This window comes from Pseudochaenichthys georgianus, chromosome 14 (assembly GCF_902827115.2).
Source record: "Pseudochaenichthys georgianus chromosome 14, fPseGeo1.2, whole genome shotgun sequence".
Lineage (NCBI taxonomy): Eukaryota > Metazoa > Chordata > Actinopteri > Perciformes > Channichthyidae > Pseudochaenichthys > Pseudochaenichthys georgianus.
In genome coordinates, this window is record NC_047516.1 from 15348893 (window position 1) to 15365717 (window position 16825).

The following is a 16825-nucleotide window of genomic DNA, read 5'->3' on the forward strand; positions in this document are numbered from 1 at the left end:
GTCCCGCCCCTTAACCAATGTGTTGGGGCCTTTATATATACAGTCTATGGTTGGAGCGCTAGCCAATAGAAGCGCAGGTGTTTCAAAGTGATGTCCCTATGTAGCGGAGGAAAACAAAGTAGTCCAATCGAGGCGTTTCAGGCATGGGGTGAGGAAAGGGGAAACCCCAAAAATCATAATAGGGCCCCTTCAATCATCTAAATCCGCAATAATGTATTTGTTTTATGACTTGTTCATTCTGTTTTTCGGTTTAGGCACTCTTACCAGGAAGTCATGGTGATCGTCCTCCAGCAAAGCTACAATATCAGCACCGGACACAGCTCCGTATCGGACCCCGGTGCGCTACCCCGGGCAGTTCACACCGTGGCAGCCGTGTTCCTGGGGGTTATTCTGGTCCTGGGCTTCCTTGGTAACTTCCTCGTGCTGATGGTGTTCTCGCGTTTCCCCAGGTTGGTGACTCCTGTGAACCTGCTGCTGATCAACATCAGCGCCAGCGGCATGCTCGTCTGCATATTTGGGACCCCCCTCAGCTTCGCGGCCAGCGTGCGCGGCCGGTGGCTGACCGGGTCCTCTGGGTGCCGCTGGTATGGTTTCTCAAATGCATTTTTTGGTGAGTGATCGTATTAACTCCACCATAAATAAAAGTGTTAGCATCAGTAATAAATCAAAAAGTACAAGTATTTCATATTTCAAAAAGAAGATTTTCTTTTTTTTCCACAGTGGCAAAGCCCCGGGGGTGGATGAGATCCGCCCAGAAATGCTGAAGGCTCTGGGTGTTGAGGGACTGTCATGGTTGACACGTCTCGTCAACATTGCGTGGAAGTCGAAAACAGTACCGAAGGAGTGGCAGACCGGGGTGGTGGTTCCCCTTTTTGAAAAGGGGGATCAGAGGGTGTGTGCCAATTACAGAGGCATCACACTACTCAGCCTCCCCGGGAAAGTTTACTCTAAGGTACTCGAAAGGAGGGTCAGGCAGATTGTCGAACCTCAGATTGAGGAGGAACAATGCGGATTCCGTCCTGGTCATGGAACGACGGATCAGCTTTTTACTCTCGCAAGGATTCTGGAGGGGGCCTGGGAGTACGCTTATCCGGTCTACATGTGTTTTGTAGACTTGGAGAAGGCGTATGACCGAGTTCCCAGGGAGTTACTGTGGGAGGTGCTGCGGGAGTATGGGGTGAGGGGGTCTCTACTCAGGGCCATCCAATCTCTGTACTCCCAAAGCGAGAGCTGTGTCCGGGTCCTCGGCAGTAAGTCGGACCCATTTCCAGTGAGGGTTGGCCTCCGCCAGGGCTGCGCTTTGTCACCAATCCTGTTTGTAATATACACGGATCAGATTTCGAGGCGTAGTCGTGGGGGAGGGGGGTCTGCAGTTCGGTGGATTAAGGATTGCACCACTGCTTTTTGCAGATGATGTGGTTCTGATGGCTTCATCGGTCTGCGACCTTCAGCACTCACTGGATCGGTTCGCAACCGAGTGTGAAGCGGCTGGGATGAGGATCAGCACCTCCAAATCTGAGGCCATGGTTCTCAGCAGGAAACCGATGGACTGTCCACTCCAAGTAGGGAATGAGTCCTTACCCCAAGTGAAGGAGTTCAAGTATCTCGGGGTCTTGTTCTCGAGTGAGGGAACAATGGAGCGTGAGATGGGCTGGAGAATCGGAGCAGCGGGAGCGGTACTGCAGTCGCTGTACCGCACCGTTGTAACGAAAAGGGAGCTGAGCCAGAAGGCAAAGCTCTCTGTCTACCGGGCCATTTTCGTTCCTACCCTCACCTATGGTCATGAAGGGTGGGTCATGACCGAAAGAACGAGATCGCGGATACAAGCGGCCGAGATGGGTTTTCTCTGCAGGGTGGCTGGCGTCTCCCTTAGGGATAAGGTGAGAAGTTCGGTCATCCGGGAGGGACTCGGAGTTGAGCCGCTCCTCCTTCGCGTCGAAAGGAGCCAGTTGAGGTGGTTCCCTAGGGAGGTGTTCCAGGCACGTCCAGCTGGGAAGAGACCAAGGGGTAGACTTAGGACCAGGTGGAGGGATTATATCTCTTCGCTGGCCTGGGAGCGCCTTGGGATCCCCCAGTCAGAGCTGGTTGATGTCGCCAGGGAAAAGGAAGTTTGGGGCTCTCTGCTGGAACTGCTAACCTGGCGACCCGACCACGGATAAGCGGGAGAAGATGGATGGATGGATGGATGGAAGATTTTCTTTTAAAGTATGTTTAGATACATGCAATGGAGTAAAAGTACACATTCTGTGAATTTAGGTCAGAGTTGAATAGGAATCATTTCATGATAGTCTCGTTTGATGTCTCGCTGCAGTTCTTTGCTGTTCTTCTCTCTGTCAGGTATAGTATCTCTGGCGTCTCTCTCTCTGATGTCCTTTGAGCGGTACTGTGTGCTGCTCCACAGCTCCCCCTCAGACTCCTCCCAGTACCGCAGGGCCAGACTCGCTGTCGCTGCCTCCTGGCTTTACTCACTGGTCTGGACTCTGCCACCACTGCTGGAATGGAGCAGGTCGGAATCACTCTTTAGAATCACCATGAAACAATTTCACTAATCAGATAATTTATGTATACTTATTCAATCAAATGCATGCTTAAACTAGGAGGATAGTATATGTTACTTTAATTAGTTAGTAAAATACATATTAACAAGTGACTCGTTTAAAAGTAAATAACAAAATTAAGTTTTGCTTTTCTGAAAATGTCTGTACAATTGTATGTCATGGAGCAGCTACGGGCTGGAGGGTCTTGGCACCACCTGCTCCGTCCAGTGGCACCAGCGCTCGCCCACAGCACGCTCCTACATCAGCTGTTTGTTCATCTTCTGCCTGCTGCTGCCGCTGCTGCTCATGATCTTCTGTTACGGGAAGATCCTGCTGGCTGTGCGATCGGTGGAGAGACAGGTGAGCGTGCAAAATGACCTTTGACCCCTCTGTGTATTATATGTGTTCTCCAGTGTTTGTGGAAGCTATGTGTGACGAGTGTGTGCGTCCAGACATGGAATAGTGTGTAGTGAACCGGCTAAATGAGAGAGAAAAACAACTACAAAGAGAAACAAAGCAACTTCCAAGTGATTCAACACAACTTCAGGGAGACAAAGAACAAACAGAGACATCTAAGAGACTCACGTGATTAGAAAGAGAATCAAAATGTCTACAAGGGGACTAACAATTACAACAAAAAGAGACAAATAAACTAGGTTGCTGAAAATAACAACAAAGCAACAAAAGGTTACTACAAAGAAACTCAAAATAACTACATACACTCAAAGCAACTACAAAAATACATACAAGCTATTAAAAAAGAAGCAACAAAGAGAAACAATACAACTAATAAGACACACACAATTACAAAAAGGGCCCAAACAAACTCAGAAAAAAAAGGTTAAAAAACAGGTTTTACAACTATAAAGTGAACTCCTGTAGAGAGCGTGTCAGGGCCCAACATCTCATAATCACTGTGTCTCCAGGTCAGCAGGATCAACCGGCCCTCAGCTGAGCGGAGGGAAGGCCGTGTCCTTTTAATAGTGGTTTCCATGGTGACAGGCGACATATTGTGCTGGATGCCATATGGCGTTGTGGCAATGCTCGCCTCATTTGGGCGGCCGGGAGGGGTGTCGCCTGCCGCCACTTTAATAAACGGTGCTGGCAAAGTCCAGCACCGTCATCAACCCGGTTATATATGTGCTGCTCAACAACCAGGTAACAACACCTTCCTGTAAACATCCCTAACACTGTCATCACACAAGCACAATTATGAGAGACTTGTACTTTACTTCAATTGTGTTCTACTTTGTAGCCTACTGCTACCCGCTACAATTCAGAGGTAAATCGCGTACTTTTTACTCCCCTACATAATTTAATATCTTTAGTTACTTTGCAGATTTCAATTCCTGATGTAAAAATATAATCAACACTTAAATAAGGTTTTTAGTTACACTTGGATTAACATTCACAAGCTACCCTGCAGCATACAAAGTAAATAAGACTGCACCTTTAATATACACATTACTTCATCAATAATTATAATAAAAAAATATATATATATTATTTTAAAATGGGCCAATTTGGATAATGAGTACTTTTACTTTTTGTACTTTAAGTATATTTTGATGCTTATACTTTTGCACTTTTACTTAACATTTTGAATTCAGGACTTTTACATACAGAGTATGTAGTATTACTACACTCTTGCACTTCTACTTTTACTTAAGTACAATATCTGAGTACTTCTCCCTCCTCTGCCCTTCTTCTAAATAAGATTGTTTTTTATTCAGCTAAAGGTGCATCAGTTTCATGCTAAAGGTAGATGACCATTACATGTATGTATGATCTGTATGTGTAATGTGTATTTGTAAAGCGCTTTGAGAGTCTTTGATAAAGCGCTATAATAAATATAAGGATTATTATTATTATTATTATTATGCTGCCTCCACCTCCTCTGTGTTTCTCTCAGTTCTCCAGATGTTTACTGTACATGATCAGGTGCAGATAAGAAGCCCCGCCCCCTCCAGTTCACCGCATCCTGCCCCGTTCGCCAACAGACCAACAAAACACAGTGGCTGCCATGTTCACATCCACAGATGAGCAGGAACAGAGGCTTGCTCTGGGGCCAGTGGTCCAATGTGCCTCATAGAGGTCACATTTCACTTTAACCCTATGATCAGTTTGTTTTTGAATTAATTTGCCTTTTTTCATTTTTAAGAATCAAATTGGAATTAGGAATTATTTTGGTTCTTATTATAGAAATGTCGATATGTTTGAAAAGTTGTTGTTGAATAGTGGACCACACTGCGTAATTTGTTATGTCTAACTGTTTTTCACAGCAGCACTGTATGTTTGCCTTTATAGTCTGAGTATAGCTGCACTTTATTACCTCAGTCCATTGTTAAACCTTGCATCAGTTGTAGCTCATTGTGGTCTAATCACATGGTTATACAAGTTTAGTTTAAACTATTATTTGAATTTATATTTTTATTTAACACTCTATCTCAGGGTTTTATTTGAAAAGTGTGCCATTTAACTTGAATGTTATTAGTGTTAATAATATTCGTATTCCTACTAAACCATAAAGACAGACATGTCATGTGTGTGCTTTGGTCAAGAATATTTTGTCTCCATAAAAGAAAACTTGGCAAAAAGGGTATTTTTGGGCTGTGTTCGCACCACCAGTGGGCGCTGTGGCTCGGTTTACTGTCAAGCATGCTCATCCAGTATCATAGATTAAGTGTGTAATAATACTGTTATTAGGTTTATTGTCAAGCACCTCAAAAGCGGGTGTAACATTGTGCTTAAAAACAAATAAAATATTTGTATTTTATTTTTCCAGAAATATGTCCTTAGTTGGTACCTTAACAAGTAGTCAACAAAATACATGAAGAACATTATTAAAGGTGACATTAAGACACTTTTTTTTAATTCATGTTGAACAATTTACAACAATCAAACAACCCTCAATTCAGATAGAACAACGTTAAGGTCCTGAATGAATATTGTCAACACCAAAATAATTTATTAAGAAAATAAACATACGTCTTCAAAAAGATACAGTCATTATGCTTCATGAACACTGACTGAGCTCTCAGTAAGTGAAAGATTCTTCTAAAGACACATTCACATTTGTGGTGAATTAAACAACTCTACAGACATGTTGAAATACTTTCAGTTACAAGGTGAGAGGACGCGTCATTGCAGTGTTGATTCGGACATGTTGGAAAGTGAGAAACTTCTTCCAGAAGCTAATCCACATGGGATATACAACACAAACCACTGTGTGAGGTCATGTTTGTAACACTCCTATCAGCGTTCAGACATATACACCAGACATAAGTCTTAAAAACAATTCAAAAATACACATGAAATACTTTTAACATCTGTCCTTTGAGGTGTAATTACTGCTGAATGAGACGTCTGTCTTTAAGGTGCATCCATAGAGTGGAACAGGGAGTCTGGATTTCAGGGATGTTCCTCGAAAGCTTAACTGGGATGTGTATTCTCTGTTGCTTTCAAATTCTAAGAAAAGAAAGACACAATGTTCACTTATGAATGGAAATATTTTCAAGGGTGAAAAGTAGGAGAAGAGGAGTACGAACTCCAGCAGCGTACAGCGTGGTCGTGTATGATGCATATCAGTGTTGTGTTGCTGTGATATCAATGGGTGAAAATTGTAAAGTCCATTTCTTAAATCTTAAAATTCATAGTGTTTCTGTTTTGCAATGTTATCAGTGTTACTTCTCAATAAAAAATATATATCTTTATTTTACCAACCTTTAAAGGTGGGGTAGGTAAGTTTGAGAAACCGGCTCGAGATCGCTAGAATTTGAAAATACACAACCGGAGAAAATCTGCCACTTCCTTATAGAGCCCCTCCTCCAACACACACGAACGCGCACATGACCAATGAGGGCACGAGATAAGTTGACAGGCAGGTAGGCCATCCAATCCAATTGGTTGTACTTTTTACAGTATTACGGCTTCTACAGATGACATTTTTTTATGGATTTTCTTAAGATATTCATTGCTATCGGGATGTTAAGAGCATTCCATGGAATATAACAAAAAGTGTATCTCGAGCCGGTTTCTGAAACTTACCTACCCCACCTTTAACTTGATTTATAAAATAATTCTAAACAAATATTAAATGAAATTCCTGGCAAATCTGTGGTGCCGACCAAATAGTAGATAAATCAACAATAATATCGAATCATTTAATTTAGAAATAGCAAATCACATGGGCTTTTATCGCAAGTCAGATTAAACAACATATTAAATAATTAAAAAGTCAGTCGTTTTTCAGTAAAAAAATAAAATGTATATCATTTATTTTTTAATTGAGCCGTGATACTGTTGTTTAAACAGTTTTTTTTAAGCTCACCTGTGAGTTGTTGAGTGGAGACACCATGGGCTCTGGCTTGGTGTAGTCGGGTGGGTTGTCGTAGGGATTGTAACCGAGGCGAGCCAGCATGGGGGCAATCTCAGCCATGTCGCTGATCACGTCGGAGGGAATGTGCCCGACCCACTTGGAAAGGGCGTCTGTGTTGACCGGCTTTATCACCTGGTCTGTGGACTGCTCGACCCTGCACACAAACACAAGGTCAGTCTGTTAGTGTGTGTTCGACTGGAATGCTGCGACTTGAATGGTACTTGTCATAAGCTACTTAAGAGTGCTACATGTTTTATTTATGTATGCAATTGCACATAGTGAACGTCAATACAACAGTTAAGACAAAAAATTACATAAAACGTCTTTTCATTTATTTATGACACTGTAAATGCCTTCATATAAAGATTATATAACAATATAAAAATGTGTTTTATGCTTTATTTAATTGCCATTTAATCTCTTACATGCATATCTTCCCACCACTCTAAATAAATAGATGTGTTCATTAGCATGTACATACATGATTCAGAACCACAACATGTCACATTTCTGAGGATGTTATAAAACATTCTTATGACTAATATTGCGCCAACAGTTGCATAACTCGTCAAAATAAGGGTGCTAATTCCCTCAGAATGTGGCCTAATTCCTTAAAATACACGCCAGGTTTGGGTTTTTAGCAGGTTTGAAGCGGACAGATTTTCCACCAAATGCCCTGAGCTTCTGCCCTGCAACGAGTTGCTCAACTTGAATCACGACAAATAAGTGGAGCAACACAGAATAAACATCTACGGAGGGGAGTCTGGAAGCTTCACTTGGCCCTGAGAGGTTTGGCTGCTTCAGATGAAATCTCTGGCTCTAAGCAGACTTCCCACTGGCTCAGAAGACTATATGAGTTGTTAGTGTTCAAAAGCTGCCTCTCATTGTGTGCTGCATCTGAATTCTGTCAAGGAAGAACATCTTAATATACTTAAATAACAAGAAATTATGGGTTCTGTAAGTGCAGGTCATTGAGTTCTGATCTCTGTAATATTTGTGGAAATTGGTTGATTGAAACAAGTTGCAGTATATTCTTCGATGACACACATATTTTCCTTTTTATTTGTATGGCTAATAATCTGTTTAATTGCTGTTCCACAATTATACATGTGAAACAGTGGGGAACGTTTTTAAACAGCATTTATAAAAACATACATATTTAAAATATTTTTCTCAAAATATTACTTTCAATTTATTTTGTTTTCAGAAGGTTTATTTAACATTTCTAAGGAGGGCAAAACTGCAATGGGGGAATTTTTAAGTATTTTACATTTCTGTCTCAGACCCCCTTGAAGTGATGTTATTTGTATTCTTTAAATGACAGCTATCCAGTTATACATGATATAAAGTCACAAGAAGATATTTCTAGCAGCTAAATTATGCTGTGGTTGGCTTTTTAAATCATCAACGATCAGGAACCAATGAGTTTCTTTCTATACAGTCGACAGGGACAGAGGCTGAAGATGGAAATAGAGGTGTGAGATGTGAAAATGACAGCAGCCTGTAAGAAAAGACTGACACCCTTTGACTGAAATATATCTCAAAGCAACAGGGTGGGAATATGCAGGTGAATAATAATGCAGAATGAAAAACACAGACGGGTGAAGATCTGTGCTTTTTTTTCTACCGTTGACATCCAACCCAACATCAGCTTTTACATTTGAGTAATAGCATGCCTTTCCAGTAAATATGAGCACTTGAAACTAAAAGGATCTGCATGGTCAGATACCACTTGAGCTGACTAACTGTACACACATTTCACATACTCACTTGGACAGAGACACGCCCCCAGCCTTCCCTATCAGCTCTTCATGGTGCAGCACTGACGGGTCCCACTGCAGCTCCAGGAAGTGAAGCAACTTCCTCATTTCCTCCTCTGAGTGGAGGACGAGCTGCTCGTAGCGGACGGGCAGACATCTGGACTCTCCGGCCGCCTGGCACTGGCTGAACATGGTCTCCACGACGCTGCTCCACTTGGTCAGACTGTCCCTGTAGCTGGTCAGGTCGAAGCCTGAGATAGTCACCTGTGTGGAGGTAGAGATAAGACAAACAAATTAGACTTATCACAACGAATAACAAACACAGGATGGAAAATGTCGCAATGTGCAAGCAGTACATATTTGTCAAGTGGCTGTGTGGAAGCATGAGGAAGTTTGTCTGCCAGCCAGCCAGCCTAATAAAAGAAAGATACCCGGTGTTGGGAAAATACCGAATGTACTCTTTCAATATCAGAGTAGCACATGATAACAAAGACCCAACTGTAACTGCGTACATGACAGGATGTAGGATTACCTGGAAGAGCGTCAAGACTGTTTTAGGCATATGATAGCTATGTGATTAACATGATGATTCAGCCTCTATAGAGATAGATATATGACAAGCATGCTCATCTCTGACGTGGGTCTTAGCTAATCTAAACTAAACATTGTATACTGCTTTGAACCGGTATTCCTCCATCCTCTCTTGTATATCAGCATGTGAAGGACACTGTTCAGGAACTAGTTGTCCCATATGCTCTGTATGTGATGACTACTTCCATTCTTGCAAGGATAATAAATACATGTATCCTGATTATTGAAGTTCAAGCCGGTGACGAGTGATATTTTTCTAACACCCAGCATACCTTGCGTGATATCATGGAGTGGACGGTAGCCCGTCCGTCTCGTAGCATGAGCACAAACTTGGCTTTGGGGAAGATGCGTGACAGATACGAGAGAGATTTCAAGGCGAACGGGTCCTTGTTGCAGAGACGAGGTGCAGGCTCTCCGTGGCCAACTATCACCTGAAACACATGGAAACGGATTATTGGTGTTTAAATTATAATTATTTTATTTGTACACACATAAGGGTATCTGCAACTCAGATAATGACACATGTGAAATGTAACCAGAAACCACCCCTCTCCTTCAAGAGAAAAACAAACAGTAACAAAAAAGGAGAAAGAAAACTGACCTAATATAATCTAGAAAAACACACACAAAAAAAATGTATCACAACAAAAAGCGCACAAAATGGGGAGAAAAACTAACAATCCAGTCAAGTCAATAAATAATTGTTATTCAAGCAAAAATGTTTGCAATGAATGTTTTTGGAAGGTTCGAACCGTCAAACAAACAAAAAGAAAGCATTTTAAGACATCACAACACAAGGAAATTCTAAAAAGCATTTTTTCACCTAAAGAAATGTTATAGTCCAAATGATTAACACGAAAATAAATAATAATACATATTATATAACGCTTTTCCAAATGTTCAAAGACTCTTTTCCGAGAAATACAAAAAAATAAGAGTGAATTATTTTTGTGTTTAAAGACATCACCCTAAAGATGAAGCATGCTTTCTACACCCCAACTTGTTTGCAGACAACAGATGCTGTGAGGTGCAGCGACCGGCTCACCTCTAACAGGAATGCTCGGACGGCTGAATCTAACACCTGGTCGGTGACGCCGGCCTCGTCCAATCGGATCCTTTCCTTCACCGAGCGGCTCCAGGTGGCCCGCATGGCCAGGAGGCGGGGAATCACTCGGGTCTCTTCCCCGCACCGCACTGCATTGTGGGCGTCCAGCATGACACGCATCAGAGTGGTGCCGCTCCTGGGAAAGCCTCCGATGAAGATGAGGGGCGTGTCTTCTGGGAAATGTCCGGTCAGGGATGAGCTGTGATTGGCTGAGCCCAGGTTCAGCTCCATCCACCGGTATCGATGGCTTTTGGGGGGGCACTCTATCCCGCTCATCCCCAGGTAGAACAGGGAGGCGGAGCAGAGAAGCACGCAGCCCAGCAGCAGGCGCGATCTGTTCCTCATGGCTCAGATTCAGGGGGGCATACAACGATGTCCAGGGGCCCCTGAGGATGCAGAAGTGGACGTAGCTGCCTCTCAAAACTCAGCAAATGTCAAGTCAAGACTGGATAATGAAGATGAGTGTGTGAAAGACAGCTGAGATGAGGCAGAGGGGGGAGTCTCCTCCCCTCTGCAGCTCCTCAGCCCTGGTGTTGGTGAGCAGGATCCAGGCCTGCCGCGCTCCACAGCCAACCACGTCTCTTATCCATCGCTCCTATCTAAAACAGAAAAAACAAGAGTTGCAGAATCAACAATCGTTCTACAGCTAAAGCTGAAAAGATGAATCAATTCCAGTTTCCAAAATGTGACCATCCTTGGTTTCTTTACTCCTCTATGACACACACTGGGGTTTGGACAAGACAATACATCATTTTGGGATTTGGGAGGCACTGGTCATCATCTTGCATCATTTTCTAAACAGAAACAACTCATCTCTAAATAGAATAAGTTGCTGCCCTGTGCAGTATTAGATGAGATTTGTTTACAGGCATGGTTTCTCCACTTGCTGAGAAACAAATGAGTAACTCCTTATATTATTCACCGCCCTGCACGACTGAGTTGTTATCAACACGCAGGGTGTGATGGTGGCTGCTGTCTTCTTTGCCAGTACTCCCTTTCAGAGTGGCTGAAACGCATCCAGCTCTTGCTCTCAAAGCAGCTATTTTGCATCTTTCCTCTGGGAGCCATTGACCGTTAAGTCGTGTCAAAGTTCATTGCGGCATGCAGCACAAACACATTCTCAGACAGTGTATCTGAATCCACTAATTACAGCTTCTTCACATTTTTATTCTCCCTGACAGTTCCTGTCACACTAAAAACACAAAGCTAAATTAAATTAGATTATTATTGTGTGTGCAAGCTGTCCTGCAACTTCCCTGTTCTGCTTCTGCAATGCGCCCACAAGCAGTTTCCCCAACATCTACCGGTAATTCCCCTCATTAGCACATTAGAAAATACAACACACACAATTGCAACAATAAGAGAATGCAAATGATTATTCAATAACTGATAATATCACTTATGATGGTGATTTCATTATAGTTTTTGAATCAGTTTAGAGCAACATTACAGCTCTGAAACTCAAACTGTTGTTTTACTTCTTACAGAAGTTTCTCAGAAGTGTTTTGATTTGGGTCTTGTTCTGACTGAATGTGCAGGGAGCTGAAAACATCTGGATTCCACGTGGGGAATCCTCCTCTCCGTAGGCGGGAGAAGCTTTCCTGTTAAATGTAGCTGGAACTGAGGAGATCCCATCCTGCCTGGGATGCTGAGGTGCTGCCTAAGCCATGGTTAGTCCACTGGTATCCCCAAGCTTTGCAATCAATTCTAATGCATTTCCATGCAGAGATTAAGCCACTTGTAGTTTGCAGAGAATTAGGCCAGTGCAGAGCCCTATAATATATATATGGCGCTGGGCCAGTGGTTTAAGAGAAGAAGGCTGCTTTTTTCCTCCAAATATTTAAAAGGCCAGTTCACTTAAATCACAAAACAGTATATTTCTCAAATGTAACAATTGTTTTAATTTTTGATTATAAGGTCAAATATTTCCCTGATGACTTGCTTGGTCTATAAAATAGCATTCAATGACTTTCACAATTCAAATTGCTAGTGTTTTTAGTCTAAAACACTAAAAACGTTCTGTTTACATTCAGTTTATGTTCAATTACTACAATTGTTGTTAATGTTTAAATGTTTCATAAGGGGGTTTCTCAAAGGAAAACAGTTCCAATGAAGACTGATCAACAGTGAGACACAGAAATGTCTTGGCTGAGTTGATTAGATTCTCTAATTCCATTTACCTCCAATGTATAAGAGCAGAAGCAGAAATGTCAGAGACAAATATCTGGAGACTGGTTGAGCAAAACCAATACTATCTGATGACTTGACAAGTTTTTTTTCACAAAGAGTTCTTTGCAAAGACTAGGAGTGGATACCGACTCTGATAAATCAGTGTATTGACCTTGGAAAGGCCACTGCGTCTGCTGACAAGTCAACAAACAGTCTATAATAAGCAGAAAACAGTGACCTGTGACCACAGCCAGCAGCTGGCGAGAGAGAAAGTAGCAAATTGATATCTTTGTGAAGAAGGTTGTCAGGAAACCCAAAGCCAGAGTTGCCTCATCTTCACAGACTTCCTGCCAAAGGGAGAGTCTGACAGGGAGAACAATCCTACAGTTAACCTGTACTGGAGTTAATGTGTTGATATGTTACTGTGCATACATTGAGATGGACCCTTGCATGTTCCCCAAGTAATTTTACACATTACATTTATTTTTGTATGAGCTATTCATATTTTCTTTAATATATGCTGCAGGAGGATTCTCCATAGGAACAACACATTTGAAATTAGATCATTACTTTTGCTTTTTGTGATTAAGATGCTTGTTGGTGGCATCATTGACCAGCAGGATGTCACTACATCTAAATTATTATTTTTACTCACAGGAAAGAGAAATTACATATATAAATGTCTCTTCTTTAAGACGAATAAAGGTATTCTAATTATGATTATATATATTTGTGTTATTAGTATGAGCCATTCTTTTCATCTCAACGCCTTGATAACACCCTCCCCTCAGTGGCAACACAGTGTGAAATTAGTATCCTAAAGGTTCACATTGCAGCCTTTTTTGCCGCTTGCATAAAATATGTGTCGAACCAGCCATGTGCATATTTGAGGAGATACCATAAAGAGGTCAGAGCTTTCCCAGCAGTCAGTGGTTCAATAGGATTACCTCTCGACTGCAGATTGGAGGCCCTGCAGCCACCAACATCTGGCCTGCGTTGATGATGCATATTGCCTGCAAAAATGCACCCGAGGCTGCAGGCGGCCACCAGGTGAATGACCTATCAGTCAAACAAACCGTGACCGACCAGCGGCCACCTACAGCTCAGCAAGAAAAGCCCCGACAGTATGCTATTAACCTCACAAACCGGGTAAATATACTAATTTAGCTGTCCGTAGGTAGCAAACACACGTCGTAAATATATCAGATCCGTTAAAAATGGTGTTCACTCACCAGCGTCTGTGAAACTGCCGAAATCTGAAAAAAACAAAACATGAACCGTGATCCAAAAAGCTGAAAACCAGCAGCTCCTCTGTCCACACTGGGGATTTCTCTCATGTGAAGAACATAGCGGCGAAGGTCTAAAGGTTTTTTAGTGTTTCAAAAGACACATAATTACACAACGTTTCGCTGCTGGTTCCCGATGTAACTTTGTTAGCTGTATCTAGCTACCGATGAGGCAGAGCAAACTGAGCTCTGATTGGTCAATGCACGTTCTGAATACTAAATCACATCTGCTTGGGTGATTCCTATTGGTCGAGGTGTTAAAGGGCAATTCCGCTGCAAAGATAAACCCTTGTTTTTTTCTTTTTCACACTCGAGGCTAAAATTACTTTACCTCATCGATCTGTGTGCTCTCAGTAAAAGCCCACAGGGGGAATGTAATCATAGTGTTGAGGTTAACTCCACCTCATTTCATTTTACCGCCTGTTTATTTGTACAACATTTGGATAACTCTGTTCGAGTATGACATAGAACTTTATGATATATTGCGACCACTGTGGAGGACCAACTGTGATTAAATTGCATTGGCTATCAAAGGACAATACATAAAACATAAAATGACCAAAGATGTTCATTAATACATAATGAGATACATCAATAATCAATTATATGTTCTTATAATATAGAGTATTGGGCTGAAAATGTGTGCAATATTATGTTCTTAAGTAAATAATTGCATGACTTTCCCCTTGGTGTGATGGCTTAGCAAATGTTAATAAAACCTCTTAGCTTATGTCAAGCTGGTTTTGCAACATGGAGTTGATAGACACCCAAGTCAACACCAAGTGAATTGCACATAGCCGTTGCTATTTGAATAACACTCACGATTAAAAAAACAAACCTAACAGGGTTTTGATGGGACAGAAATGTGATGATAGGCACATTTTTAACCCCTTTTTTGTAATCTCATGCTATATTATTACCTGACATCAAGTATTCATCACACATACATGAGTGACTATGGTGTGTGGTTTAGAGATGCATATTACAAATCAACAAATGCCATACACATTTAGTAAACTGGGAGCTTTATGATACTTTTGGCTTTTACGTTTGCCTGAAAAGTAGCAAACATTCAATTATCTCCAACTGCAACAAAATCTTGTATTTCTAATCATTTCTAATATATAGTAGGCATTGAATACATGCTTATAAGAGCTCTGCACAAAATGGTTCCTTTAAGAAATGCTTTCAATGTGACCTGGAGGTGGAAAAAACACATTTTCAATTCATAAAGATATGAGATGAGAAAAAACAAAACTATACAAATACAATGTTATTTCACTGCAGCATCTGCTTTTCCTCACACATTGTCTAAGTAAGATTGAGGACTGCATCTGAATTTGAAATAGGTCCCATTAAATGTTTGTGTTTATGTGTGAATACGAGGATTGCTAGGTAGGTATAAGATAGGTCACTATAGTTTATAACCTCTGTACTGTTCAGACAGGGGGGCGATGGATGAGCTGGTGTTCCTCATCGATGGTAGGGTTCACTTTGGGTTCCTGAATGGGCTGGTACAAAATATGAGCACGACTTTAACTTTTTCTTGGCATCTTGCCTCAGCGAGGTGCTAAAAGAGCACAGGAAACTGATGTGATACACCAACAGGAAGCTCATAACAGAAAGGTGCAAGAGTCTAACCAGCACATCCTTCCTCTGCTACATCAAAATATCCATAATAATATCAGTTTGTGGGTCTATATATGACTCGGCAGTTAATATCTTTGAATCACTGTGAAAAATGATTTGTCGGGAATAAAATGCCCATAATATTTTTCCGATATGATTAATTTTTGAATATAGACAATCTCCTAAAATGTGTTAAGAAACCTCAATAACCAATGGGTTTCTTTTTTACAAAACATTGAAGATTAAACCATCCTTACTCTGACTGTGAAGTGGGTTTCAGGTTATAGTCCTTATTTAGCACAATTACAGTCTGTCATGTTGCACCACGTTTCCTTTTTTTATATGCCTTAAAAAATCCCTATTTCTCTTGAATTAAAACCACGTTGTACATTTTACACATATATAATCTGTTCAATATTTAATATTTAATATTCCATATGTCATATCCAGTGGCGGCTGGTGGAAAATATTTTTGGTGGGGCTATGGAAATAGGGACCAAACCATACTAGGGCGGTCCGGGGGGATCGGCGACGACAAATTGAGATTTAAAAATATGAGATAATCCATAATTGTAAGGATGTGCAGTTTTCCCTCCTTCTGCTTCTCTTTTTGTTTCATGTTTGTTATATCTGTCTGTCTTCCTGGCTGGGCGTGGCTGACCTACTTTCAGTTTCCGCCAATTCACCTCCGCAGCTGCTACTCGTCATCCTGATTCATCTACTCACCCACACCTGCTTATATACCCGGCTTCCTCATCCAGTATTCACCAGTTCGTCGTCAAAGATACACTGGTAACACGTATTGATTGCTAGAAAGCTAAACTAGTTTCCAAGTCAAGTTATATTCTTAAACCTGTATTTCTCTGCCCAGAATCCGTCTACTAGTGATGGCGAAATGAAGCCTTATGAAGCTTTGAAGCTTGGAAGCTTTCCAGCCAATTGGTTCGCAAAAGGGTTCATCTCATGAGGCTTCATCATGGGCTTCATTTGAACACAAACCCCCCTGTTGGTCAAAGTGTGTACAACAGGCAGATTGGACATCTCAACAGTGTGCTCTCTCATACCGAGTTCCCAATGAGTAAAGCCTTAGAATAACTCTAAACAAACGAACATAAAATCATATTTTCATTTTAACAATATTGTATTTATTCCAGTTTAATGATTGTGATTGAAAAGCCTAAGGAGGCTGGTAAACATTGCAAAGAGGGATTTGTATTCCTTAATAATATTCATAAACTTAACCATGTTGTAGCCTGCGAAAGGCTAAACCATATATAAGAATATATTTATTAATTATCTCATTTAGCTGTAGCTTTTATAAACAACAACAAATACGTATTGTTCAGTCGTTGAACCATGGGACCCTGCGG

At 41.4% G+C, this 16825-nt stretch overlaps 1 protein-coding gene and 1 pseudogene across 1 annotated transcript; one reads left to right on the top strand and one right to left on the bottom strand.

The window, feature by feature from the left end:
* The first annotated feature begins 273 nt into the window (after positions 1-273).
* On the top strand, positions 274-4629 carry LOC117458618 (pinopsin-like; annotated as a pseudogene).
* A 744-nt stretch (positions 4630-5373) lies between these two features.
* On the bottom strand, positions 5374-14003 carry LOC117458704 (protein-tyrosine sulfotransferase 1-like). The gene is made up of 6 exons (XM_034099328.1): positions 13773-14003; positions 10312-10970; positions 9539-9697; positions 8686-8939; positions 6868-7069; positions 5374-6005 (listed from the first exon to the last, which is right to left on the bottom strand). The coding sequence occupies exons 2-6, from the start codon at positions 10714-10716 to the stop codon at positions 5970-5972; spliced, it is 1056 nt and encodes a 351-aa protein (XP_033955219.1). The 5' UTR covers positions 10717-10970; positions 13773-14003; the 3' UTR covers positions 5374-5969.
* Positions 14004-16825: the final 2822 nt, after the last annotated feature.